Source organism: Podarcis vaucheri (genome assembly GCF_965113315.1).
Source record: "Podarcis vaucheri genome assembly, chromosome: 15".
NCBI classification, from domain to species: domain Eukaryota; kingdom Metazoa; phylum Chordata; class Lepidosauria; order Squamata; family Lacertidae; genus Podarcis; species Podarcis vaucheri.
Window position 1 is genome coordinate 25,259,612 of NC_138753.1, and position 26,460 is coordinate 25,286,071.

General features: G+C 46.9%; 2 protein-coding genes across 5 annotated transcripts in view; both read left to right on the forward strand.

Moving 5' to 3' along the window:
• The window catches only part of MFRP (membrane frizzled-related protein), a 33,714-nt gene extending 32,371 nt beyond the window's left edge, over positions 1–1,343 (forward strand). For 3 of the 4 annotated variants that reach the window (XM_082201008.1, XM_082201010.1, XM_082201007.1), the window contains one exon: positions 121–1,343. In XM_082201008.1, coding sequence (XP_082057134.1) covers positions 121–345 — 225 coding nt within the window. In that variant the 3' untranslated portion in view covers positions 346–1,343. The remainder of the gene's footprint in view (positions 1–120) is intronic. The other variant, XM_082201009.1, reaches the window with a different exon arrangement.
• Positions 1,344–11,530: 10,187 nt separating this feature from the next.
• Positions 11,531–26,155, forward strand: C1QTNF5 (C1q and TNF related 5). Its single transcript, XM_082200862.1, has 3 exons — positions 11,531–11,642; positions 22,928–23,158; positions 24,594–26,155. The coding sequence occupies exons 2-3, from the start codon at positions 22,939–22,941 to the stop codon at positions 25,109–25,111; spliced, it is 738 nt and encodes a 245-aa protein (XP_082056988.1). The 5' UTR covers positions 11,531–11,642; positions 22,928–22,938; the 3' UTR covers positions 25,112–26,155.
• The last annotated feature ends 305 nt before the right edge of the window (positions 26,156–26,460 follow it).

Sequence of the window (26,460 nt, forward strand, 5' to 3'; positions counted from 1 at the left end):
GCCGAGGTTGAGGAAGCCTGCAGTAAACCATTCACTTTTTTCCAGGAGTAGTGAGAGAAGGGCTAATCCAACACCTGACAACTGCCTTTCCCTGCTGCCCCTTGCTCGTTCTTTTTTCAGATGCTGAAGGACTTCTCTTGCTACCCATCTCTGCGCTTGCTCCTATGCAGCCTCTTTGTACCCAAGTGCACCCCGGACGGGGGCATCCTGCAGCCGTGCCGCTCCGTGTGCCTGGCAGCCGAGCAGAGCTGCCAGCAATCCCTCAGCCTTCTGGGTCTCCCGTGGCCCCTGAACTGCAACGTCCTGCTAGATTCCAACAACCCTTTGGAGTGCTTCCTGCCATAAAGGGGCTGCCCCACTACGTCCGCAGCCTCTACTTCACGTGCCGTGTAGCTGAACGCTCCTCTCACTGCCCAGCTTGGTGGGAGACCCTTTGGAGGCTGCCAGTTCCCGAGCGGAAGTTTCCCATCAGAAGAAATCCCCCACCAGAAGGCCTCAGGATCTGAGCTGCAATGCTTTGTAGGCCATCCACTGACATTTCTCCAAGGAATCGGTGGAATCTGAGCAACAGGAGGACAATTTGCAGTTTGGGGTTGAGTCTTTAGATTGTAAGCACCTTGGGTCAGAGGCCTGTCCTCATACCCTTCGTAAAGTTCTATGTGCCTTGATGGTGCCCATATAAATAACTTGGATAATAATATATCAGAGGCTGCAGGGGGCTTCCATCATAATTAGAGCTATAATATTTAGCTGATTTGTTTTTAAGTCTTTGTGGTTGGTTTTAAAAGGCATTTTTTAAAAAAGAAAAGATTAATGTAAATGGTTTTTACTGTACATACTGACAAGTCCATGGCTTGTGAGCCCTTTCTTAGAAGGGGAGTTCTTTCTTCTCTCTTACGTGGGAGCAAAAGCCTCCTGTGAGATTATGCCTACAGCAGCACATGTGAGGAAGGAAAAGGAAGGAAGGAAGGAAGGAAGGAAGGAAGGAAGGAAGGAAGGAAGGAAGGAAGGAAGATTTGCCTACCAGGATTATGTTGTTAAAATGCAAATTCATTCAGATCATAGAACTTTAGGATTGGAAAGGATCCCAGGGGTCATGTAGTCCAGCCCCCTGCAATGAAGTTGATTGATTCGCTGATTAAAAGTCATACAATTCATCCACAAAAAGTTCCTTTCTCTGAGTGGCAACCCTAATAATTCTTGATTATATACCAGCAAAGAAGGACATCTTCTTGTTCCAGTTAACACAGCTTCAGATTGTAGTTTAATGGATTGTGATTTTACATTAATCTCCCATTTCAGCTCTGCCCTGCGCTCATGAGTTAACTGTGCATGCATTTTTTAAAAAAAAAAAACCAAAAAAACCCACCACCCTTCAGAATTATTTGTCAAAGACAGCTGAATTTAGCATCCTCTATAAACCATGCAAATCAAGCAAGACTTTTCCTTATTTTGCAAAATGCATTCCGTCTGTGCTCATCATGAGCGGGTGTGGGCAGAGCCATGCAGAGCCCTGAATTCCTGTTCCTGGAACATTGCAAATCTTATTCAGCCACCCACGTGACTTATGAGATTTCAGTGGGCTTTTATATATCTTAAGGACTAGGCGCTTGTTGCTGTTGTTTAATGAAAGCTGCCATTCTCAGGAAGCTGAATCCTCCATCCCAGACCACATCCTGTGAGTTTTCTGTGCTTACATGTAATTGTCATGTAATTGCGGCAAAGCCCTGCTGAAAGTATTCCTTTCCAGAATACATCTGGTTTAATAATGATTATGCAAAGATTATGAAGACTTCAGAGTTGCCTCATTTGGAGAGCGAGCTATTACAGCAGCTGAGGAGTGATTGAAACAACACAGACAAAACTTCTGGGAGCTTCCAGTGTTCCTTGTAGCTGAAAGCAGATGCTTCAGTCCTGCGGGTGATATGGAATTACTCTAGCTTGCTCCTCCAACACCCCCAATAATTGACAGGGCTGCACAATTTATTTGTTTGATCTTAGTGGAATGAAGTGGTAATGTGGTAGAAAAGACTGCCCTACTTCAGACTGCAGGTGGCGGCTGATCCCCTTAAAAAAATAATCCCTGAGCAAAAGAGGAGTGGAAAACAACCCACAAGAAAGCTAGTGTGTAAGGGAAAGAGCTTCATGTCTTCCTATGCTAGCTTTCCAGTTAAAAGGAATTTATAATGCAAGGACTTTCCTACATACATGCTATCCCTCCACCTGCTCTCTGAAATGGGATTATTAACTTTAACCACTTGATTTCTCTTCCACTGCCAACAGTGTGGAGTAGAGGTGAGAATTCCAGACTAGGACCTGGGAGACCAGGTTTCAAATCAACACTCAGCCATGAAGCTCACTGAGCGGCTTCAGGCCAGTTGCTGACTCTCAGCCTAACCAACCTCACAGGGTCGTCATGATTATAAAAATGGAGAGGAGGAGGGAAAACTATGCATGCTCTTCCATCCCTACCTGGAGGTGCTGGGGGTTGAATTTAGGACCTTCGACATGCACAGCAGATGCCCTGCCACTGAGCTTCAGCCCTTCCCTGCAGAAACCACTGTCCCTGGTACTGCAGCATTTCAGGCTTCAGTTGAGAGGATACACAAGTTCTTGGATTCCTGTCATCAGTAATTCCCCACCCACAGAAAACTGGCACGTCAGCCAAAGAGATCTAGCCTCACTTTTCACACCTGTGTGCAATTGTTTTGAAAGAGCATTTGAACCTGTTAAAAAGTCCAACCTGCAACTAAATGGTCCTAGGAGCTCTGTACCACCCATGTGTGAATTACTTCACCTTCCATCCCAGCCCTGCGCAGCAGCCTCTGAGATCATCGGAGTCCAACTTAAATCTGGGAAGCATCACCCCAAGACAAGGGAGGAGTTTCTACGGAAGGGAGCTGGCGGCGGCAGCGTCTGCGAAACCAATCTGGGAGCAACGCCCATCCAGCTGCTGCTGCTGCTGCTGCTGTCAAAGCAGAAAAATGCTCAGGGACTTCTAAGCAGGATCTGGGTGCCAAGTCCCGTCCATCAAACTCTGCAAACAAGTTGTGGGTGGGATTTGTGCCTGTGTTTGTGGTACCCTTGTGCATGTAGCAGAGGGAGCAGAGAATCAGTTCCCACCCCTTGCTCTCTATCATAATACTAGAATGAAAGAAAGCTGAATAATGAAAGGTTCCAGATGGACGAGAGGAAGAATTTGGTCACACAGGAATCTGCTATCCCAAGAGGCAGCGACGGCCAGCCAAAGAAGATGAGGCAAATTCGTGGAGGTTCAGGCTTACCTGGGGGCTTATAGCCACAATGACGTCTTCTCAGGGTCAGAGGCAGTGATACTCCAAGTACCAGTTTGCTAGGCATCACAAGGGTGGTGGCGAGATGCTGCTGTGCTCAGGTCCTGGCTTTTAGGCTTCCCATGAGCATCCTGCCAGAGCAGGATGCTGGACCAGACAGGCCTTTGGTCGGATTCAGCAGGAGCATGGGGAGCCGTGCTTGGTTTAATGTAGGTCAGTGTTGATCATGCAAACTGGCAGCAGCTCTCTGAAGTTTCAAGGAGAGAGCCTTTCCCAGATCTGACTGGGGATTTCAGGGATTGAACCATGCTGGTTTGCATGCAGCCATGGGTAAGTAAGTTTGCAAGATGCCTCCTGCATCCCTTCTCTGGTAAGGTAAAGGTGAAGGTACCTCTGACCATTAGGTCCAGTCGTGACCGACTCTGGGCCTGCGGCGCTCATCTCGCTTTATTGGCCGAGGGAGCCGGCGTATAGCTTCCGGGTCATGTGGCCAGCATGACTAAGCCGCTTCTGGCGAACCAGAGCAGCGCACGGAAACGCCATTAACCTTCCCGCTGGAGTGGTACCTATTTATCTACTCGCACTTTGACATGCTTTCAAACTGCTAGGTTGGCAGGAGCAGGGACCGAGCAACGGGAGCTCACCCCGTCGCGGGGATTTGAACTGCCGACCTTCTGACCGGCAAGTCCTAGGCTCTGTGGTTTAACCCACAGCACCACCCACGTCCCCCTTCTCTGGTAGACATGGATTATAAGATGTGCATAAGCATTTCCCAAGGGGCTTGGTTTGCCCAGACAGCAGTATAAAATGCATATTGATCAAGCGACATGCATTATCACCCAGCATCCTTACCCTATTGTCAGGGAACTGACATCAGAGGGAAAGGAGGTGATAGGGCTCCCAGAGACGGGGAGAGACTCAACAGCCAAAGCAGGGACCAGCAGGGGGAGCGCGGGGTCTCTGGAGGAGGATCTCAGTAATACTGAGAGAGACGCAGCAACGCAGGCAGGAAGCAGGGGAGAGAAAGGGGTGAGAGACACGTCCAGCGAAAATAGTGGGGAGGTGTCAGAAGCAACTGCAGGGAGACCCATGCTTCGTCGGAAGCTGTCACGTCGTGAGTCCAGGAGACGTGTTTCCGTTAAGGAACTTCTTTGTTGGAGGCGTTTCCGCAAACAGCCACTGTCGGACTCTAATAGTGACTAGAGCAGACATGTCTGAGGAGCTCTGTCACACACAGAGGTTTGTGGGGCCGCACAAACTCTGAAGGGGCACCATTTTAAGCACAAGCAGCTAATCATCCCCTGATAGCAGTCCGACAGTCTCTGTACGCTGCCTGTGCAGGAGAAAGCATCATGAGCGACCCAGCCGGAGCCGGAGTAGCAGGGGGAGGAGCTGATCCAAGCTTGGAAGAAAGATACCGAGCATTGGAGGTCCAACTGGCGCTGCAGACGGCGAGGCTCGAGGAGAGGAGGGCTCAAGATGCAGACAAGAAGGGGAGAACCACTCAGTTCCCCAGAAAGGTACCAGGATTGGTGCAGAAGTTTGGGGGGGACCCCAAGGATTACCATGCCTTTAGGACTGAAATGCAATATGCCCTGAATGTCCAGTTTGATGAGTTCCCTGATGAGGAATCTCGAGTTGCTTTTGTAATTGGGCATCTTGAGAAGGGCGCGCGAGACTGGGTTCGACCCCTGATGGCAACGCACAACGATATCCTAAAGGACACTATGAAATTCTTTCGTGCAATGGATATCATGTTTTCCAGCGACATTGAGGAAGGGGTGGTGCGCAGACAGTTAATGGCTTGCAAGCAGGGAAGCAGATCTGTCCGTGAGTACTGGACTGAATTTACCATGCTGATTCACAGATTGGGGTGGGATTTATCGGCAGCACCCATTCAGATGCTATTTGAAGAAGGTCTTTCTTCAGCTGTGAAAGACGAGCTGGCCAGGAGCCCCAGGGCGGTGTCTATGGATCAGCTGACCAAATCTGCGCTGACCATTGGAGCGCGCCAGGAGGCAAGAGCCTTGGAGAGGCGGGAAGGGAGAGGGGAACGTTGGAAGGAGTTACGCATTCCAGACATTCCTGAGCCAGCTTTCCCGCCGGCAGAGCCGATGGAAATCGGAACAGCCCGCGCGCGCGCAGTTTCAAAGCCCAGTGAGGGGGCGAAGAAGGAGGGAAAGGGAGCCCGGAAATGCTATCTCTGCCAACAGCCAGGCCACTTTGCCAGAGTCTGCCCCCAGAGGAAGGAATGGCAAGGAATGGTGGGAGCTGTTGAGGGGGAAGAGCAGGGAGAAACGGAGCAGGTAAAAGCCAACGCCTGGTTGCCATCAGGGCACTGCAGCCAGGCCAAAGAGCAGTGAAAGTGCCCCTTCCCCAAGTGCCAGTGCCAGAAGCTCCTCGACCTGCTCTAGTGATTGAAGTGTCGCTAGAGCTGCAAAATGGACACCCCCTAAAAATAAAGGCACTGTTGGACTCAGGCAGCTCCTGCAATTTTATGAGCAAGGAGTTTGCTGCTGAACACCAGATACAGACTATCCCTTTAAGCAACCCCCTGCAGGTGACCACGATCGATGGCAGGGAACTGTTGGGAGGAGGAGTCAGCTTGCAGACCATCCCAATGATAATGAGGGTGGCAAGGCACACAGAACTGATAGCGTTTAATGTGGCCACCTTGGGAGGTGCTCCCATTATTTTGGGAATGAGCTGGCTAGCCCTACATGATCCGCTGGTGGGCTGGCATCAAAGAGTGGTTTCCTTCGGTTCCGCACATTGCTTAGAACACTGCAGGGGGGAAAAGGGGTCAGCAGGGGCCCAAGCCACCCTGGCAGGGACTGAAGTAATGGAGAAGGGGAAGGTGCCACCACAGTATGCTGATCTCAGCGACGTGTTCAGCGAGAAGGAAGCTGACCAACTACCTCCGCATAGACCCTTTGATTGCCAGATCAATTTACTCCCCGGAGCACAGCTTCCTGTAGGCAAGTTGTATGCCATGTCAGACAGGGAAATGCAGGAGTTGCGAGCGTTCATTGACAAGAACCTGAAGAGAGGCTTCATCAGAGAGTCCAAGGCAGCGGGGGGTAGCCCAGTGTTTTTTGTGGACAAAAAACACACGGACAAGCCGAGGCTGGTATGTGACTTTCGGGCCTTAAATGCAGTGACCGAGCCGGCGGCTTTTCCTATGCCCAGGATTGATGATATTTTGACCAGGGTGCGGAAGGGAAAGATTTTTACAAAGCTGGACCTAAGGGGGGCGTACAACCTGATACGTATAAGGAAAGGGGATGAATGGAAGACCACCATGTTCACCCCTTTGGGGGCATTTGAATACTTAGTTATGCCTTTTGGATTACAAACAGGCTCCGCGTGTTTTCAAGCTTTCATGAACCACGTACTGGGGCCTTTGCTCTACAAGAATTGCGTGGCCTTCTTAGATGACGTGTTGGTGTATTCGGAGAATGAGGAGCAACATGTGAGAGACGTCAGAGAAGTGTTGAGCAGGCTGCAAGCCAACAGACTGTGGGTGAAACTGGAGAAGTGTCAGTTTCATACCAAGGAGGTGGAATTCCTGGGGTACCGCTTGTCAGATAAGGGGTTGGCCATGGACCCCGGCAAGGTTCAAGCGGTGCTGGAATGGAAAACACCCAAGACCAAGAAGGATGTGCAGAGGTTCCTAGGGTTTGGAAACTTTTATCGTAAGTTCATCCGAAACTTCGCCCACCTGACGGCGCCCATCACGGACTGTCTCAGCAGCAAAAAGAAGTTTGTTTGGACGGGGGAGGCGGAGCGAGCGTTTGAGGAACTGAAAAGGGCCTTCGCCTCTGACGAACAACTTCTACATGTGGATTTACAAAAAAAGCTGAGGGTCGAAACAGACGCGTCGGACAGAGCCATAGGGGCGGTGCTTCTTCTGCAGCCGGGGAAGGAGGGGTCAGAGTGGCGACCGTGTGCCTTCTTTTCGCGAAAGCTGAACAAGTCTGAGAGGAACTACACGGTGTACGACCGGGAACTTCTTGCAATTTATGAGGCCTTCCGGAGATGGAGGCACCTACTAATTGGTGCACAACAGAAGGTGCAAGTGTGCACGGACCATAAGAATCTAGAGTATTGGAGAACTGCGCGAGTGCTCAACCAACGGCAGTTGAGATGGGCCCAGGAGTTCTCCAAATTTAACTTTGAGATTTGTTACGTACCAGGCCCGGAGAACGTTAGGGCGGACGCTCTCTCACGCAAACCTGAATATTTGGAGGGAGAGGGTGCACCCGAAGAGACCCATGTCATTCCCGAGGACCGCTGGGTGTGTGGGGCGGCATTGGTGGGGCAAAGGGAACTGGTAGAGGGAACGGGGCAGGATGAATACGCCCAGGACAAACTCAGGAGTCTTAGGAGGGAGGGAGACAAACCCGGGGGTTTTGAGGAGAGAAATGGGGCGTTGTACTACAAGGGAGCGTTATACATACCTGAAGGGGAATTGAGGGAAAAGGTACTCAAGCAACTGCACGATAACCCCACAGCAGGGCATTTTGGGCAACACAAAACCATGTGGCTGGTTACCAGGGAATTCTGGTGGCCCAAGGTTAGGGAAGATGTACGGGAGTATGTGAGAGGGTGTGACCGATGCCAACGAGCCAAGGGGGAGAGGCGGGCGCCGGCAGGTTTATTAGAACCACTACCCACGCCGGAAAGACCGTGGGAGGCAGTGGCAATAGATTTCATGACTGATCTGCCCAGGTCCAAAGGGAAAACAGCCATTATGGTTGTGGTAGACCTGTTAACCAAGATGGCCCACTTTATAGCCTGCTCACATGCGGTCACAGCAGAAGAAACCGCCAAATTGTTTGTGGAAAATGTGTTTAGGTTGCATGGCGCCCCCTTGAGGGTGGTTTCGGACCGAGGGAAACAATTTACTTCCAGGTTCTGGAGGAAGCTCATGAGCTTACTGCATGTAGAGGTTAATTTCTCTACTGCCCGTCATCCAGAAACCAACGGGCAGGCGGAAAGAGCTAATGGTGTCCTCCAGCAATATTTGAGGTGTTATGTTAATGACAGAGAGAATGATTGGGTGGAGAAGCTGGCGTTGGCAGAATTTGCTTACAACAATGCAGAGAACGTGTCCACGGGGATGAGCCCTTTTTGGCCAATCACGGGTGTCATCCCCGAGCCTTCCCAGGGGGGGAGGGGGAGAACTGGAGCGTTCCAGCAGCAGAACAGTTCGTTGAAGAAATGGAAGCGATCCATCGCCAACTCCAACTTAATTTAAACCGGGCGAAGGAGGAATATAAGAGGCAGGCAGACAAAACCAGAAGGGAAGGGGAAAGCATTAGGGTGGGAGACCAGGTGTGGCTGTCCACCCAAGGGTTACCATTTAAAGGAGGTTGTAAGAAGTTAAGACCCAAAAGACTGGGCCCATTTGAAGTCACGCAACAGGTCAACCCAGTGGCTTTCAGACTCCGGTTACCGAACCACATGAAGTTGCACCCAGTGTTCCACAGATCGTTGCTGTCACCGTATATAGGGGACAGAGAGGGGAGGGTCAATAGGGGACCAGCGATGGAGGAAAAAGAACACAGCTACCATGTAGCGGAGATTCTAGATTCCAGGTGGAAGGGAGAGCAAGTAGAGTATTTGGTAATGTGGGAAGGGGAACCGGAGTCGGAAAACACCTGGGTCAGGGCAGAGGATGTAGATGACGAGGTTCTAATTGAAACTTTTCATCAGAGATTCCCTCGTAAACCCCAGCCAGTGGCGAGGTTCCGGAGGGAATACTTCGCCACCACCGACGAAGAAGAGGAGTTGGAGGGGTTCTCTGATTCCGAGGTGGAGGAGGATTCAGCGAGTCGGAACGAAGACCGATGGAGGGAAATGTTCGAGACGTCTGAAGATGAAGAGGATTCGTTTCGGGGTTTCAGCTCCTCACCGCCCAGAGGAGAGGGAGGGGGCGGGGGGGAAGGGGGCCCTGGAGGGGAGGTGGATGTCAGGGAACTGACATCAGAGGGAAAGGAGGTGATAGGGCTCCCAGAGACGGGGAGAGACTCAACAGCCAAAGCAGGGACCAGCAGGGGGAGCGCGGGGTCTCTGGAGGAGGATCTCAGTAATACTGAGAGAGACGCAGCAACGCAGGCAGGAAGCAGGGGAGAGAAAGGGGTGAGAGACACGTCCAGCGAAAATAGTGGGGAGGTGTCAGAAGCAACTGCAGGGAGACCCATGCTTCGTCGGAAGCTGTCACGTCGTGAGTCCAGGAGACGTGTTTCCGTTAAGGAACTTCTTTGTTGGAGGCGTTTCCGCAAACAGCCACTGTCGGACTCTAATAGTGACTAGAGCAGACATGTCTGAGGAGCTCTGTCACACACAGAGGTTTGTGGGGCCGCACAAACTCTGAAGGGGCACCATTTTAAGCACAAGCAGCTAATCATCCCCTGATACCTATATTCTAATAGCAAACTCAAATGGAGGGGGAGCCTTTAGGTAGACAAAGCAACACCCCCCACATGAAGGAAGTACTGCATGAGCAGGCTTAGGGAACCCCCCCAGGGTTGCAGATATCTTGGCTGGGACTGGTGGTAGTTGTAGTCCAAAATATCTGGTTGGCACCAGGTTGAGGGAGGCTGCTGTACACTCACTCCTATGCTTCTGCCTGGTTGGAAAATATTCTGTAATGTTTTGTTGACTCCCAGCTTTTAAAACACGTTACGTATCCTGTCTGTTAATGTTACTTTTTTTATTATTCAAGAGGAGAGTAAGCGGAGCTCAGCCTGGCCTCAAAGTCACACCTGGATGCTTCTCTCCTCTAATGTTAGATTCATATGGAGAAGAGAGTTATTGTTAAGTGATGAGCAGCAGGCACTCCGTACATGCTCAAAGACACTTCTTTTCCTGTGGTGAGCTCTGGCAGAAAATGAGCTCTAGTGCCTGCTCAAGGTAAAAAAAAAAAAAACCAAAATGATGGGCAGAGTGGAAATGGAACCACCAATCCACTTCTTCTTTGATTGTTCACAGCATTTCTGTCTCAACCTTTAGCCAAAAGGGGTGTCGGAGCAGCTTACAAAAATCAGATATAATATGGTCCTGACCTTAAGTTCACAATCTGAAAAGATGTGACACAAGAGGAAAATCGGAAGAGGAGGGAGGAGGGAAAAACCAAGCTCAAGCACAAGTTCTTAAAAGTGACAGCCCACGTCAATGAAAGTCCTGGCTGTTTCGTGTTTGATGAAATGGGTTTCTTTGCCTTTCATCCCGCCATTGCTTTTATGAGGGTGAAGGCACTTCCTTGGAAATACAGTGGTACCTCGGGTTAAGTATTTAATTCGTTCTGGAAGTCCGTTCTTAACCTGAAACTGTTCTTAACTTGAAGCACCACTTTAGCTAATGGTGCCTCCTGCTGCCGCCTCGCCGCCAGAGCACGATTTCTGTTCTTATCCTGAAGCAAAGTTCTTAACCTGAAGCACTATTTCTGGGTTAGCAGAGTCTGTAACCTGAAGCTTACGTAACCCGAGGTACCACTGTATAGAGAACATTTATTTACACCCCACCTTGCAGGCATGGCCAAACTTGGCCCTCGAGCTGTTTTGGGACTACAATTCCCATCATCCCTGACCACTGGTCCTGTTAGCTAGGGATAATGGGAGTTGTAGTCCCAAAACAGCAGGAGGCCAGGTTTGGCCATACCTGCAAGCAGCTCAAGCTCATTCTCCCCGCACAACCACCCTGCGAGGTTGGCCAGGCTAAGAAGCAACGTGGACTCGCTCAAGCTCACCCAGTGAGCTCCACGGCTAAGTGGGGGATTTGAACCCGGATCCAGTGGCGTAGCGTGGGGGTGCAGGGGGGCCGGCCGCACCGGGGGCAACATCTGGGGGTTAGGGGGCGCAAATCCACGGGTTAGGGGGCGCAAATCCATGGGTTAGGGGGCGCAAATTACTTGCCTTGCCCCGGGTGCTGACAACCCACGCTACGCCACTGCCCAGATCCCCCGGACTCACCCCCACCCCCACCCCCACTCTGACCCCTTCTCCGCCGCCGTGCCGGCTCCTGACTCTTCCTCCTCCCTCCCCTTCCGCCTTCCTCTCCCCTCTCTTCCCCATCCCAGAGATGCCCGTCCCTGGGAGCGCCTCTGCCTCCGACGCGCTTCCCCGCTTTGCCTGTAGCTCTTGGCTCCGCTCTGCAACTCTCCGGTTTCCATCGGAGTTGGGGAGGAGGGAGAGAGGGGAGGGAGAGAGGAGGGTGGGGAGGGGGAAAAGAAGGCCGGCCGGCGGAGCTGGCTTGCGGCCTCCTTCGCCAGAGTAAGCGGTCCTCCTTCTTCCCCAAGCAGCCCGGAGCGCCAGCTTGCCAGCCCAGCCGCAGAGCACCGCCGCCGTGAGTATCGCAGATCTACGCGGGCTGTTGGGCTAGGGAGGCTGGGCGACGGGTTCCCAACTTGCCTGCTTGGAGCTGCCGTTTCTCCCGACTTCGCTGACACCACCTTGCTCTTGTTTTGGGACCGACGCGATCCCTTTAGAAGATCACCCGGGAGTTGGGAAATGCCTAGCGGGAGGAGATTTTGCTTTCTTTGGGATTGATTTTAATCCGAGCCACCCAAAAGCCTTGCCCAAAAAAATATACTGTAAGAAAGAGCTGCTCTCTTGGGGAAATTGAAATAAAAATGGCCAAAGTTTGTGGATTTTTAAAAAGAATGGCCTGATCCGGACCCCACTAAGGGGCGGGTGGTGGCGGTCTGGATTCCAATTTCGAGTTAGTCCGGTTTTTAATTGAGTATTCATTCTGATTTGTTCCACAATGGTGAGCCTAATTTGCTTGTGGGGTGTTTATATATCTTCCCATGAATTAGCCGTTCATCCCACAATTTTCAATGCATTTTCCCATCACTTTCTCAGCCACCCAAAGTCTGGGTTGGTTGTTTTTTTAAAAGTGGATTTGTTGCTCCAGGGGAAGAGAGTGCTGTAATCTACTTTAATTGCGCAAACCTAGATTTCCTGGGATGCTCTTGAAGCCTTCCTGCAAAATAACATACAGGATACGCCCAGAGGAGCATCTGGTGAACATTACAGAATTTGAACTCGGGTCTCCTGGTCCTAACCAAACATTATCTGCTAGGCCACTCTGACTCTTGGGAAGATGTGGGAATGAGGGGCATTGATTGCTGCAAGTGCCCCACAGGTTGGAAAGAAAGTCAACTGTTCTGGACTGATATTCACCATTATATCTCACACACACTATATGGAAAAGTTATTGCTACTTGCAATCCACAGGTAGGGGACTAATACTAAAAGTCAGTAGTGAAACTTGGTTTTTGCTGAATGCTTAAAATGGCTTTTTTCTCAGTAATTATTGCAACAGTCCTGCTAAGTTGGCCTGTTTTATTAACCCCATTTTGCAATCCGGTGTAGATCAGACAGACCAGTAGAGATCCTAGAGCCGTGAAGATAGAACTATATGCCAATGGCTGATTTTTCTGCCTATATTAGTACAGTTGCATGCCACCCCAATCTGAGCTATGCGAGATTCCAGGGGCACCAGGGACTACCCAGGGTTTGGTTTGAGGAACAGCAGATACATTTATCTTTTTGATATATTTACACATATATAAAACCTGAGCCTCAGTGTATGGGGTGTTAGGGGGAGGGTAGAACCTTTGCTGGGGGACACCCCACCCTGCACTCAGCTCTCACCTGTGCTTCCTAGAAGCTGTGAGCATGCGACAGCAGCCACACCCTGGGAATGGCTTTGGCTGGCTAGCTAAACCAAGTGAGGGTACCTGATGGGTCTCAAACCCTCAGTGAGTTAGAGACTTCCCCTGCATGCAAAGACAGGCTCTGGCAGATTGAACAGACAAGACCAATAGTCTCTTGACCAATGGTCAAGAAAGTGGTTTCTCCACATGCTTTAGGGGGAAGGGGCAGATGGGGCTCGTCAACCCGGGAAGGTAGCACATCTAGCAGATGGAAAACTCTGGTCCTCCACTGCCTTGCTGGATATATTTGGGAGAAGAACCCTACCCAAATCCGGAGACCCTAAGACAGTTGGATGCTGTCTTGTGCACCTCCTTCTGGCAACTCCTGCAGCCAAGCTGGTGCCAAACGTCTTGCTCTGCTTTCCTGTGGACCCCACCAACGATGCCAAGAGTCTTGTTGTCTGGGCAGTTCAGGACCTCCGTACACGCTGCCCAGGCTTGCACCCCAAGGAGGTCACTTCTGTGCTGATAATGCAGCAGTTTGACTTCACCCACACACCCTGGCTAGTCATAGCAGAGCTTAAGAAATATAGGGACTAGGCTCCCCAAAGAATATCCTTCTTTTTTTCTCTTCTTTGGTGATCACTTGTAGCCAAGTAAGATTGTCTTCCATGAACACGGTCTTAACAGTGAGTCTGTAAGTGACTGTGGAGGCCAATTCTGGATGTCCTTCCACAGTGGGGACATAGGTTTCCGGATGGGAGTTGGTCATGGTGAGGGTTTGCCAAACGTGCCTTCCTCTTAGCATGTTTCTTCCTTTCATCCTGAGTTTGAGCGTCATCAAAGTCCACAGCACCTTTGGTAAAGGCTGTTCTCCAATTGGAGCGCTCACAGGCCAGTGTTTCCCAATGGTCAGTGTTTATACTACATTTTTAAAGATTTGCCTTGAGAGAGCCTTTAAACCTCTTTTGTTGACCACCAGCATTACGCTTTCCATTTTTAAGTTCTGGATAGAGTAGTTGCTTTGGAAGGCGATATTCAGGCATCCGAACAACATGACGAGTCTTCAGCCAGTTGATATTGAAGAATCGTTGCTTTGACACTCACCCCACTACACCCCCAATCCTCACCAGGCTCAGGCAATGCTGAAAGAATGTAAAGCATCAAGATTTTGGATGGGTTCGCTGCATTCCAGACCTGTTAGCTATAGCTAAATCCCAAAGCTGAAACTTATAGGAGCTCTTAAGACAACCTGGACTCTTGCAAAAAGTGGCAAAAGATGGCAGGGGCAGGAGGGAGAGGGGAAGAAAAGAGAAAGGAAAGGAGAAATAGATGAGCAAGTTGTCAGAACAGGCTGGCTGGCTTGCAGGCAGAAGGAGGACAAAACCAGGACAAAAGTTCACAGGCTGATTCTGTGGTTTGAAGGCTGCGTTGCGTGCCCGGCTGGCTCCTGGCATCAGTCTTGCCTCTAGAGGACTAGCCTCTTGGGAGGCTCTGGCTTCTTTCCTCTGATTCCATGGGAGGCGAAAGGAGCATGACATCCCAGGCGGTTGCTTAAGAGCCAGTTGACATTTCCTCCTCTCTCTGTCTCTCTTCCCGCTGCCCCCATCGCTCACCACAAAATACACAAAGTGCAGCTCAGGAAAGCCAGATAATTCTGAGCCATCTGAAGCTCCCAACTGTTCCAAGGGAATCATATGCATTAATGGATTTAGGTTGCACAATTGCTAATCTTACAGTTGGATTAGGGTGTGGAGGCTCCCTGGGAGATCAACTGTGGGGGTGAGTGTCTAAGAGGCAATACTCTGCTCTGGTTTTGCTGGAGTTCTTCTAACTTTTCACGAAACGGTTGCTGCGATTAATTTCTGCGGGGAGAGGTGGAATACTAACCTGAATAAAAGCCAGATGGACCTGGAATCGTAGCTGCAGGTCTGTGGGATGAGGGTGGTGAGATAAAGGTACTCTGCACATGCTCAATGGCACCATCTTTCAAATTAAACCAGCCGGAAAGTTGTGTAGATTAAACAAAATGGGGAGAACGATGTACACCACCATGTGTTCCTTGGAGGTGGGATAGCAATATAATAAATGAATAATAATAAATACTCTGACTGACTTCCGGCGGGCGCGGATCCGGTTGCAGGCGAGGGTTTGTCTCTCCGGAGAGAGCTCTAGCTTTTCGGCCGATTTGGGAGTTTTTGAGGGCAACAAAACTCCCGCTAACCCTCTGGAGGGTATCCGGAGGTCTTGGTGCCCAGCAATGCGAAGGAGTCACTCGTCTGGCCGCCAGGTAGCCTTTGTATAAAGGCGAAGAGAGCGACGGAACGAGAGACGGCAATTTGGGCAGCCATTACAGCGGCGAATTAGCGAAGCCTCGAGCCTGCAGGCTAAGCGCCTTGCTCTCGATACAAAGAAACTCAGATACGCAGAAGGAGTGCTGGAACTGCAAAGGGGAAAGCGTAAGGAAGTATCTGAGAAGAAAGAAAAACAGCCGAGTTCAGCGTCAGCTTGTCTTCAGCGGGAAAGACGCAGGGTGGTTTGCAGAGCCGAAGAAGAAAGTAAGTTACCGCTAGTGGTTACACAGTCCGTCCCTCCCCCATTGGCTCACTTTGTAATTAGACTCTCTCTTGCTGTAGAGGGGAAAGGGAAAATAACCGAGGGAGGGCAGAGAAACGCGGTACTAGGAAAAACCCAGTCGTCGCGGCAACGGAGACACAGAACTACAAAGAGCAAACTATACAAAAAAAAGACAAAAGGAGATTTCGGTTAAGAGGACGTTTACTAAGACTAAGACTCCTGTGAGACGTTACGTTAGGTGGCTTAAAGGAAAACTCCGGGGGTAAGGAAGACTACTCTTTGGACATTCGGAATCGCTTTGCTACTGTATCGCTGTTTGGGGGCTTTCTTTATCTGCTACGTTTGTTACGCCTTCTTTAACCTCTTTTGGACTTAACATTTGGGTTACGGAAAGAGGAAGGAACGGGGGAAGAACAGTTTGAACAGCGAGAAACCACAAACAGGAAAGATTAATTGACTAATTGACTAACTCTCTTTACACCTAAAAACCCTGCTTAAGAACTGATTCCTCCTGCTGGACTGAATTAAGCATTGCACTTAAATTTTGGAAAAGATTATTTGGAGACTCAGACTCTTATAGGTTAAGTGGTTGCTAAAGTGGTTGTTAAAGAGCGGGTGGAGGAGTCTGAACTGAGGCAGGAGAAGTGTAATCAGACTCTGGTTGGTGGACTTAATTAACTTCTTTAAAATCTCTGGAGGGGAGGGATAATCTTCCTTTTAGTTTTGGGGGAAACAAACGCTGTTATTTCAAGTGGCTATTCTAAGTGGCTAAATATAAGAAGGTTTATACTATCCCGAGGGACTAAGACCTCTTAGGGGTTAATTGAAAGCTGAATAGTCTAACTATAAGGAATACAGTTATATATCTTTTTTCTCGGCATAAAAGGAACTCCCAAGCTTAAGGACAATGTCACATACGCAGAAGAAAGGAGCAGAGGGAGGTATCCCAACTGATAGGAGAGCTTCAAAACAAGAAACAGAATTTAGGACAGAAATATTGAGGATGTTCGCAGAAATAAAACAAAGTGAAAAAAATCTGGAAACTAAATTGGAACAGGTGGACAATAAAATTGGGAAAATGGATAAGAAAATTGAAGAGACAGTAAGTGAGTTAAAAGGACAGATTAAAGAGGTCTCAAAAAGAGTGGATGAGGGATTAAAAAAGACAAAGCAGGAAATGAAAGAAATGAAGCGAGAGGAAGAAAGAATGAGAAATGAGATAGTAGAGTTAAATAAAATACAGGAAGAAATTAAAGATTCCATCGCAATGAATGATCTAAAACAGAGGGAGATTAACCTAAGATTGAGACAAATCCCAGAAGTACAAAACGAGAATATAAAAGAAAGATTAGTGAAGGAAATAGCACAGTGGATGGAAGTGGAGGAGGAAGATGTGGCAAGGACAATTATAAATGCGTATAGAATGAAAATTAAAACAAATAAAGCCAGGAAATATCCAGGGGATTGTCTAGTTACATTTAAAGATAGAGAGATGAGAAACTTGGTCTTGCAAAGAAATAGGGAAAAAAGATTATACATTGATGGGCATTACATTATCATATTTAAAGACATCCCCATAAGGCTGTTAAAACGGAGGGAATCATATAAACCACTAGTGCAACTACTTAAAAAGAATAGAATTGACTTCCGATGGGAATTCCCGGAAGGGGTCTCTTTCTTTTATAAAGGTGTTAAAAGAAGATTGACTAGTCACGAAGAAATAGGAAAATTCACAAGAAGATATAAAGAGCTCCAAGCGGGAGAGGAAGAGGAGAAGGGCGCAGAAGGTGGACCCAGACTGAGGGAAGATTTAGAATTAGGTGAAGAGGAAGAACAAAGCAGAGGAGAACTAGAAGAAGAAGTAGAGGAGGAAGAAGGAGAGGAAATAGAAAGGTTACAGAGCAACATCTAACTCAGAGTAGCACCTAAAACAATATGTCTTTAAAACTATGGAACTGGAATGTCAATGGAATGAATGATAAGAAAAAACGCAATGGAATTGAACGCATTCTAAAAAAGAAAAATTTAGATATTATATGTCTTCAAGAAACCCACGTGGCCAATAAACATAAGAAAGTCCTTATTAATAAAAGGTTAGGAAACGAGTTTATCTCTTCCGATAAAAAGAAAAAAAGAGGAGTAGTACTATACATTAAAAATAACATTGAAACACACCAACTATTTAAGGATGAGGAAGGGAGAATGATTGCAGTCCGTATTAAATGGCAAGGGGAAACGATGATAATAGTGGGAGTTTATGTACCAAATGGCAATAAAACAGAATTTTTCAGATCATTGGAAGAGAGATTATTTGATTATATAGACCAAAAAATCATAATAATGGGAGATATGAACGGGGTGGTCTCAACAGAAATAGATAGATTAAGGAAAACTAAGACAGAAGGAGGGAAACTACCTAAGACATTTTTTGAAATGGTGAAGAACTATAATTTGGTAGATATATGGAGATTGAGACACCCCCTGGAGAAACAATTTACTTTTTATTCAGGATCGAATCAATCACTGTCAAGATTAGATCAAATTTGGATATCAAACGAACTAACAGTAAGAACTACAAAAATTGAAATACAGGCCAAAATTATCTCAGACCATAACCCTATCATAATGGAGATGAAGGGGGTTGAAAGACGAACTTTCAGATGGAGACTTAATGATAACCTATGGGATGATCAAAAATTTGTGGAAAAGAGTCGGACGAAACTATTGGAGTACTTCTCAGATAACTTAGACAAAGGGGTTAAAATAAACGTGGTATGGGACGCGAGCAAGGCAGTTATGAGGGGCCTGTTCATTCAACAAAATGTATGGAAAAGAAATAATAAAGAAAAAAGAACTAAGGAGATTTTGAGACAGATTATGGATTGTGAACAAAAACTAATTAAAAAACCAAATAATGAAAGGATACTGCAGGAAATAAAATCTCTCCAAACCCAATTTGCAATGTTGATAAATAAGGAGGTTGAGTGGAACATCAAAAGATTAAGACAGAGAAATTTCGAATTTGCTAATAAGCCAGGAAAATGGCTTGCATGGCAAGTCAAAAAAAGAAAGGAACAAAACACAATAAATAAAATACAAATAAACGGAGAAGAGATAACTGAACCAAAAGGGATTAGAAAAGGATTTGTGGAGTTTTACGAGCAACTATACAGAAATAAGGATAGAAACAACAATAGGAAAATAGAGAGATATTTAAAAGAGAAAATGGTAAGGAAGATTTCGACAGAGCAAAGAGAAATGTTAAATGCCCCCATTTCCAGAGACGAAGTAGAGGAAGTGATAAAGGAACTGAAAAGAGGTAAAGCACCGGGCCCAGATGGGTTTACTGCGAGCTACTATAAAGAAATGAAAGATATATTGACGGTTCCGCTAGCTGAGGTGATGAATAAGACCCTAAAGGAAAAAGAGATCCCAAGTACCTGGAAGGAGGCATTTATTACAATAATCCCAAAACAAGATACTGACCTAACCCAAGTAAAAAACTATAGACCCATTCCCTTATTAAATACAGATTATAAGATCTTTGCGGGAATTCTAGCAAAAAGGTTCAAAAAGATACTAGTGAAGATAATGCATGAAGACCAAGCGGGGTTTCTACCGGGAAGGCAAATAAAAAACAACACAAGAGGCATAATCAATATAATAGAATATCTATCGGACAGAATTGATAAGCCAGCTAGTCTGATTTTTATTGACGCGGAGAAAGCCTTCGATAATGTCACCTGGGATTTCATGCTGAAGAATTTAGAAATTATGGAAGTGGGTCAAGAATTTTGGAATGGGATAAAAGCAATATATACCGAACAGAAAGCAAAGCTGATAATAAATAATGCTATAACAGAAGACATAAAAATATCTAAAGGGACAAGACAGGGTTGCCCGCTTTCTCCGCTGCTCTTTATAGTAGTGCTGGAGGTTCTGCTAAACGCAATAAGGCAAAACAAACAAATTAAGGGAATATCATTAGGTTTAAACGAATACAAAGTTAAAGCATACGCTGATGACGTGGTATTAACGGTAGAAGACCCTATAAATAGCATAAAGGGAATTCTGGAGGAGATGGAGGAATTCGGGAAATTAGCTGGATTCAAACTAAATAAGAATAAGACAAAGATGATCGTTAAAAACTTAGACCAAGATAAGATAGAATCATTACAGGAACAAACGGGAATTGAAGCAGTTAAAAAAGTTAAATATTTAGGACTCTGGCTTACTGAAAAAAATATTGACCTATACCAAAATAATTACATCCCGGTGTGGAATGAAATTAAGAAAAATCTGGAGATTTGGGCAAGAATGAAATTATCACTCTGGGGAAGAGTGTCCATGGTCAAGATGATGGTACTCCCCAAAATGCTTTTTCTATTCCAAACGATTCCGATAATAAAGGGCATAAAAAACTTTAAAGAATGGCAAAGGGTGATTTCTAAATTTGTCTGGGAAGGAAAGAAGCCCAGAATTAAGTTTAAGACATTAACAGATATTACTGAAAGAGGGGGCTTCGCCCTACCAGACATGAGACTGTACTACGAAGCGGCATGCCTATGCTGGATTAAAGAATGGATAAAGTTGGAGGATACAGAGCTATTGGATTTAGAAGGGTATAAGAACAAATTCGGATGGCATGCCTACTTGTGGAAAGATAAGATAAAAGTACATAAGGGATTTTGCAGCCATATCTTTAAGGGACCTCTGATAGAAGTTTGGAACAGATATAAGAACATACTAGAACCAAAAACCCCACACTGGTTATCACCAGTGGAGTTAATAAGTGTAAAGAAAGTCAATATGGGGAAAAAATGGGGTAGGTACGAAGAATTGGTATTGAAGGAAGGAGGGAAGTGGAAAATTAAACCATACGACCAGGTAAAAAGATATACATACGATTGGCTGAGTTACTATCAAATAAATGAAATATTTAAAAAAGAAGTGAAGGAGAGGGGCTATGATGAAAAGACATCGAAATTTCAGAAAGAGATAATAAATTGTGATCGGAAAAATCTGTCAAGTATGTATAAAATATTGTTAGAATGGAATATGAAAGATGAGAAAGTTAAAAAAGTGATGACTCAGTGGACAAAGGACCTCGGATATGATATTCAATTGGAAAAGTGGGAGAAATTGTGGAGAGTGAATATAAAATTTACAGCATGTGTACTGCTAAGGGAGAATATGTTAAAAATGTTATATAGGTGGTATATAACACCCGTTAAACTAGCCAAGATGTATAAAACAGATAACAAATGTTGGAAATGTAGACAAAAAGAAGGGACGTTCTATCACCAATGGTGGGAATGTGGGAAGATTAAAAGCTTTTGGGACGAAGTCTATAATGAAATCAAAAAGATTTTAAGCTATACATTTGTAAAGAAACCCGAAGCTTTTCTACTAGGTATGGTTGGAAAAGATATCAAAAGAAAGGATTGTAAAATCTTCCAATATGCGGTAACAGCAGCTAGAATGGTGATAGCGCAGAAGTGGAAGCAGGAAGAAAGCCCAACGTTAACAGAGTGGAGATTAAAATTGACGGAATATGCGGAGTTAGATAAATTAACAGGGAAAATTAGATATATGAAGGATCAAAAATTTATAGATGACTGGGGAAAATTTGCGGACTATCTGGAGAACAAATGTTTAGTAAACACAACACTAGCAGGATTTAAAGAGGCACTGTAAAACACTAAGAAGTATTGCTTATGGAAAACAATGTTTGAAAGATGGTACTAATGGCAGTACGAAAGACTGGAATGCGTTATTAAGAGATAAATACGAATGAATGTCAAGGACGTTGAAGGAAGTCCAAAAGAATGAGATGTATGAAACAAGGATTTAATGTATATACATGGAAAGATTAATAAAAAATTTTTAAAATGCAAAAAAAAAAAAATACTCTGACTGACTAAAACACTGGAAATCTAATGCACCAGGGAACAACATAAAATCATAGGGAGCTCCATAGACTGAGTTGCACCCTTGATCTATCAAGCTCTGTACTATCGACATAGATTGGCCATGGCTCTCCAGGGTTCATAGCTGTCAACCGTCCCTTCTTTGGCAGGAAAGTCCCTTATCCCAGCGCTGTGTCCTGCTGCTGTCCCTTAAATTTCCCGGGTTTCAAAGGAAGCAGCTCCTCTCCCTCCCGCCCTGCCGGCCAGGGAGGAGGGAGGCTCCAACTGTGTTGCTTTGGCTGCATTGCTCACCCAATAAGGAGTCTAAGAACGACTGGGGGGGGTGGAGCTTGCATGCCTTGTGCCGATCAAATCGGCCGCGTTGCCTGGGGACTCGCCTTTGCTCAGCGCTTCCCAGCGGAGAGGTGACGGTGGTTTTCCTTGCTGCATCCCCTTTGCCGAGTTGCTGCGCTGTGGGACCACCGCTTGAGGCTTCGTTTGGCTGCTGGCTGGGCTTTCTGCCTTTGGCTTGGAGGGGCTCAGAAGTTGGACATACCTGTGTTCAGAAATCCCTTATTTTGGCTGCTGATCCCTTATTTTCGAGGCTGCTGGTCCCTTATTTTCAAATCTGTAAGTTGACAGCTATGTCAGGGTTTCAGACTAGGGACATTCCCAGTCCGACTTAGGAATTCAAGGATTGAACCCCACAGACTTTCTGCATGCAGAGCAGGTGCTCTCCCACTGAGCTGGAGCCCTTTCCCTGCTCAGTCTAGTCTAGGCCAAGCATTCTAGCTTAGTTCTTTCCAGCTGCACTTCTTCCTATTTGCAGTGATTTTTTTGTTTTAACTGTGTGGGAGAACATAAAAAGAGCCCAGCTACTGGGTCTGACCAAAGGCCCATCTACATAGCCCAGCATCCTCACAGAGACCAATCAGAAGCCGGTGGGAAGCCCACAAGCAGGACCCGAGGGCAACAGCACTCTCCCACCCTTGTGATTTCCAGGAACTGCTATTCAGAGGCTACTGAATACCAAACCAGTCATACTGCAGACAGTACAGTACATAGGCATCACAACTAGTAGCTACTGGTAGTCTTGAATTTGTCTTTCAAAGCCATCCAGTTGGCAGCCATCACTGCCTCTTCTGGAGGGGGCGGGGCATCAACAGTTTAACTATGTTAGCTGGCAAACTTCAGAAGGCTGGGGAAAACAGAGATAGTCTCAGCTGATGGGCAGGTTTATATGGGGCAAAGTAGCCCTTAAGGCATCCCAGGGCCAGATTTAATAGGCCTAGTTATCTAGGGCGAGTAGGAATTTCGTGCAGGTGACCATTCAAGGAAGGTTTACTAAACTTGGTCCTTTGGGGGCATAAATGCATTGGATTAGGTAAGCTGTTTAAAAATAAATAAATTTGTGGACCTGTTTGCAAAAAAAACCACTTCCCCGAGACCCTTTGGAGGTATCTGACAAACTCCTCTCTCTGTAGACCCCCCAGAAATGGAGCACGCCGTCTACCTCTTCCTCTTCCTGCTTACATTGACCACAGACTCTGTCCAGATTGAGGACAATAAGATCCCCAGCCTTTGCGCTGGGCACCCTGGAATTCCAGGCACCCCCGGGATCCATGGGAACCAAGGCCTGCCAGGCAGAGATGGGCGTGACGGGCGTGACGGAGCAGCAGGGATGCCGGGAGAAAAGGGCGAAGTTGGTCAACCAGGTAAGGGTACCTCTGCCTTAGGAGGATCTCAAAGGACTTCCTGGTGCCTGAAGGAAAACTTTTGGTCTTTAGATGCAGATGAGGCAGGTTAGGAGAGCACTATTATTCCCAGGTCCATTTCTATCATGCTAAGCAAGCTAATTCTGCAGAAGCCCTAAAGTGGATAATTCCAGCATTATTGTCTCACAATGTATTGGGGGAAGGAGTCCTCTGTGTTGAGTTATCAACTCCATAGAGCAGGGCCAGCCTGTCTGGTGACCCATTTTTCTCTGTGTGGACAGCCAGCTGGCTTTCAGAGCTATGCAAGCCCCAGCCATCAGCAACTGGGCACGGCTAAAATGGCCTCACAAGACAAATGGGGAGGCCTGGCGGAAGTAATAAGGCCTGTGGACTGAAAGTTCCTCACCCCTCTGAGGGAAATGAGGTCATTTAAATTTAGACCCAAACTTCTAACTATTGTAGTCGCCACAAGCAAGACAAGGGGATAGCTGGCGTTTTGCTTTCTACTGAGTTCTCTCTTCTCTGTCAATTAATTTTTATTGCTTTTCAAAAAAAAAATCAAGAAATTAACATCAAATTTAATACAAATTGGAAAGTTGACTTCCCACCCCGCTATCTTGATGTTTCTCTTCCCTTCCTTACTCGTTGCTCAGTTACATAATTTCCTAATTCCATTTCAAGAGAAGAGTAAGATAAAAAAGAAAAAATGTTGGGAAAAGATCCAAGCGAAGAACTTCCACTTTCCCATCTGCCAGTAACAGAAAATGTATGTGTGCATATGTGTGTATATATATATATACACACACATACATACAGTGGTACCTCTGTTTTTGAATGTCTCCGTTGTATAACATTTCAGTTTTCAAACACTGTAAACCCAGAAGTAAATGCTTCGTTTTTCGTACGCGCCTTGGAAGTCAAACCAGAAATGCGGCTTCCGTATTGAGTTTTCCGTATTGAGTTTTCCGTTTTGAGGCTTCCGTACTGAGTTTTCGGTTTTCAAACATTTCAGAACTCAAACAGTCTTCTGGAACAGATTATGTTCGAAAACCCAGGTACCACTGTATATAAAAATCACCCTCAGCCCATGCAATATATATATATATATATATATATATATATATTTTTAAAACCTTCAGTCCCATGCAAACATCCATCTTCTCCACTTTCAGTTAAACAAATTCTTTAAAGTCAGGGTGCCTCAGAATCATTTGTTCCTTTTCCCTACGAAAAGTCGAAGTCAGGTTCCATAATAATTAATAAACGTTAGCCATCTGTTTCTTTTAATTTCACCTCTACCAATTCCTGCCACCATCACTCCATATTGCATAGTACTAAATTCTTCCACCCGTGGCGAAAACACATCAGATCCATATTCCATTCTCAAACATATCCTAACACTGTCCTTGATTGTTGTTGTTTTCATTCCATAAAGGAGCAGTGGGCCCCACAGGGGAAAGAGGCAGCCCTGGCCTCAATGGGTTCCCCGGAGAGAAAGGGGCGCCTGGGGAGTGCGCAGTGGCCCCCCGCTCAGCCTTCAGCGCCAAGCGCTCCGAGTCTCGCAGCCCTCCCTTGGCCGACCAGCCAATCGTCTTCGACGTGGTTCTGGTCAACGAGCAGGGACATTACGATGGCAACACGGGGAAGTTCCTCTGCGAGATTCCGGGACTGTACTACTTTGCCGTCCATGCCACCGTCTACCGCATGAGTCTCCAGTTCGACATTATGAAGAATGGCAAGTCGGTGGCCTCCTTCTTCCAGTTCTACGGCAACTGGCCCAAGCCCACATCGCTGTCCGGTGGCACCCTGGTGCGGCTGGAGCCAGAGGATGAAGTCTGGGTGCAGGTAGGGGTAGGGGACTACCTTGGCTTCTACTCCAGCATCAAGACAGATAGCACTTTCACAGGATTCCTGGTCTACTCCTACTGGCAAAACTCTCCCGTCTTTGCCTGAGAGACTCCCCTCTCCGCCACGCAATTTGCGGAGGACTCCCTTTCTTGGCTCTGCCACAGCTGTCGCCCGTGGGGATACCTGTGGCCCTTCTTAACCCAAGGGGTGCGGCACCCCTTTAGCTAATGCCTGTAAAAGGGTTGTAGGTTCTTCCCAGAAGGTGTCTGGCAACCCCTCAGGCCAGGGTCGGGATAGCTGTGCAGCAGAGAAGCTAAGTGACCTTTGTAGTGCACTAGCAAACAGTGTACTCCTTGCGGAGTAGATTTACTTTCTATATCTATACACATACATACTTAGGGCTGTGCCCCACTTGCTTCGCTCACCAGCCCCACCTACCCCTTTGGTAACCACCCTGCCCCACATCAGATGTCAAATGACAATATGACTTTTAGAAGACATCTGAAAGCAGCACCATAGAGGGAAGTTTTTAATGTCTTATGTTTTATTGTGTTTTTATATTTTGCTGGAAGCTGCCCAGAGTGGCTGGGGAAACCCAGTCAGATGAGCGGCATGTTAATACAGTGGTACCTCGGGTTAAGAACTTAATTCGTTCCGGAGGTCCGTTCTTAACCTGAAACTGTTCTTAACATGAAGCACCACTTTAGCTAATGGGGCCTCTTGCTGCCACTGCGCCGCCGCTGCACGATTCCTGTTCTCATCCTGAAGCAAAGTTCTTAACCTGAGGTAATATTTCTGGGTGAGCGGAGTCTGTAACCTGAAGCGTATGTAAGCTGAGGTACTACTGTAATAAAATTATTATTGTTGTTGTTATTATCTGACCAACCACCCTTCCTTTACACCCCCTTGTCCTCCCCTCGCAGCTTGCCTGAACCTCCACACCTTTTTAAAGGAGGAGGGAGGCACAGTTGACTGAATGGCTCTATGAAACGCCTCTCTTTCCTCTGTCAAACCTCACAGCAGGCATGTTTGACGGAGGTCAGCCAAGAGCCATTCATGGGCTACCCTGTCATTTCTTGCGCTGCCGCTGACGTGGCCATCTGTTGGCGGTCCTGTGAACTGCAAAGCATGACATTCAGTCCTTTTGTTTAAATAAAAAAATTCCTTCCAGTAGCACCTTAAAGACCAACTAAGTTAGTTCTTGGTATGAGCTTTCATGTGCATGCACACTTCTTCAGAAACCTATCTGAAGAAGTGTGCATGCACACGAAAGCTCATACCAAGAACTAACTTAGTTGGTCTTTAAGGTGCTACTGGAAGGAATTTTTTTATTTTGACTATGGCAGACCAACACGGCTACCTATCTGTAACTAGTCCTTTTGTTTGTATATAGGGAGACAGGCCACCCTTTCCTACAGTTCCTCAGAAGCAGTCCAACTGGTAGGGGCTGGGGT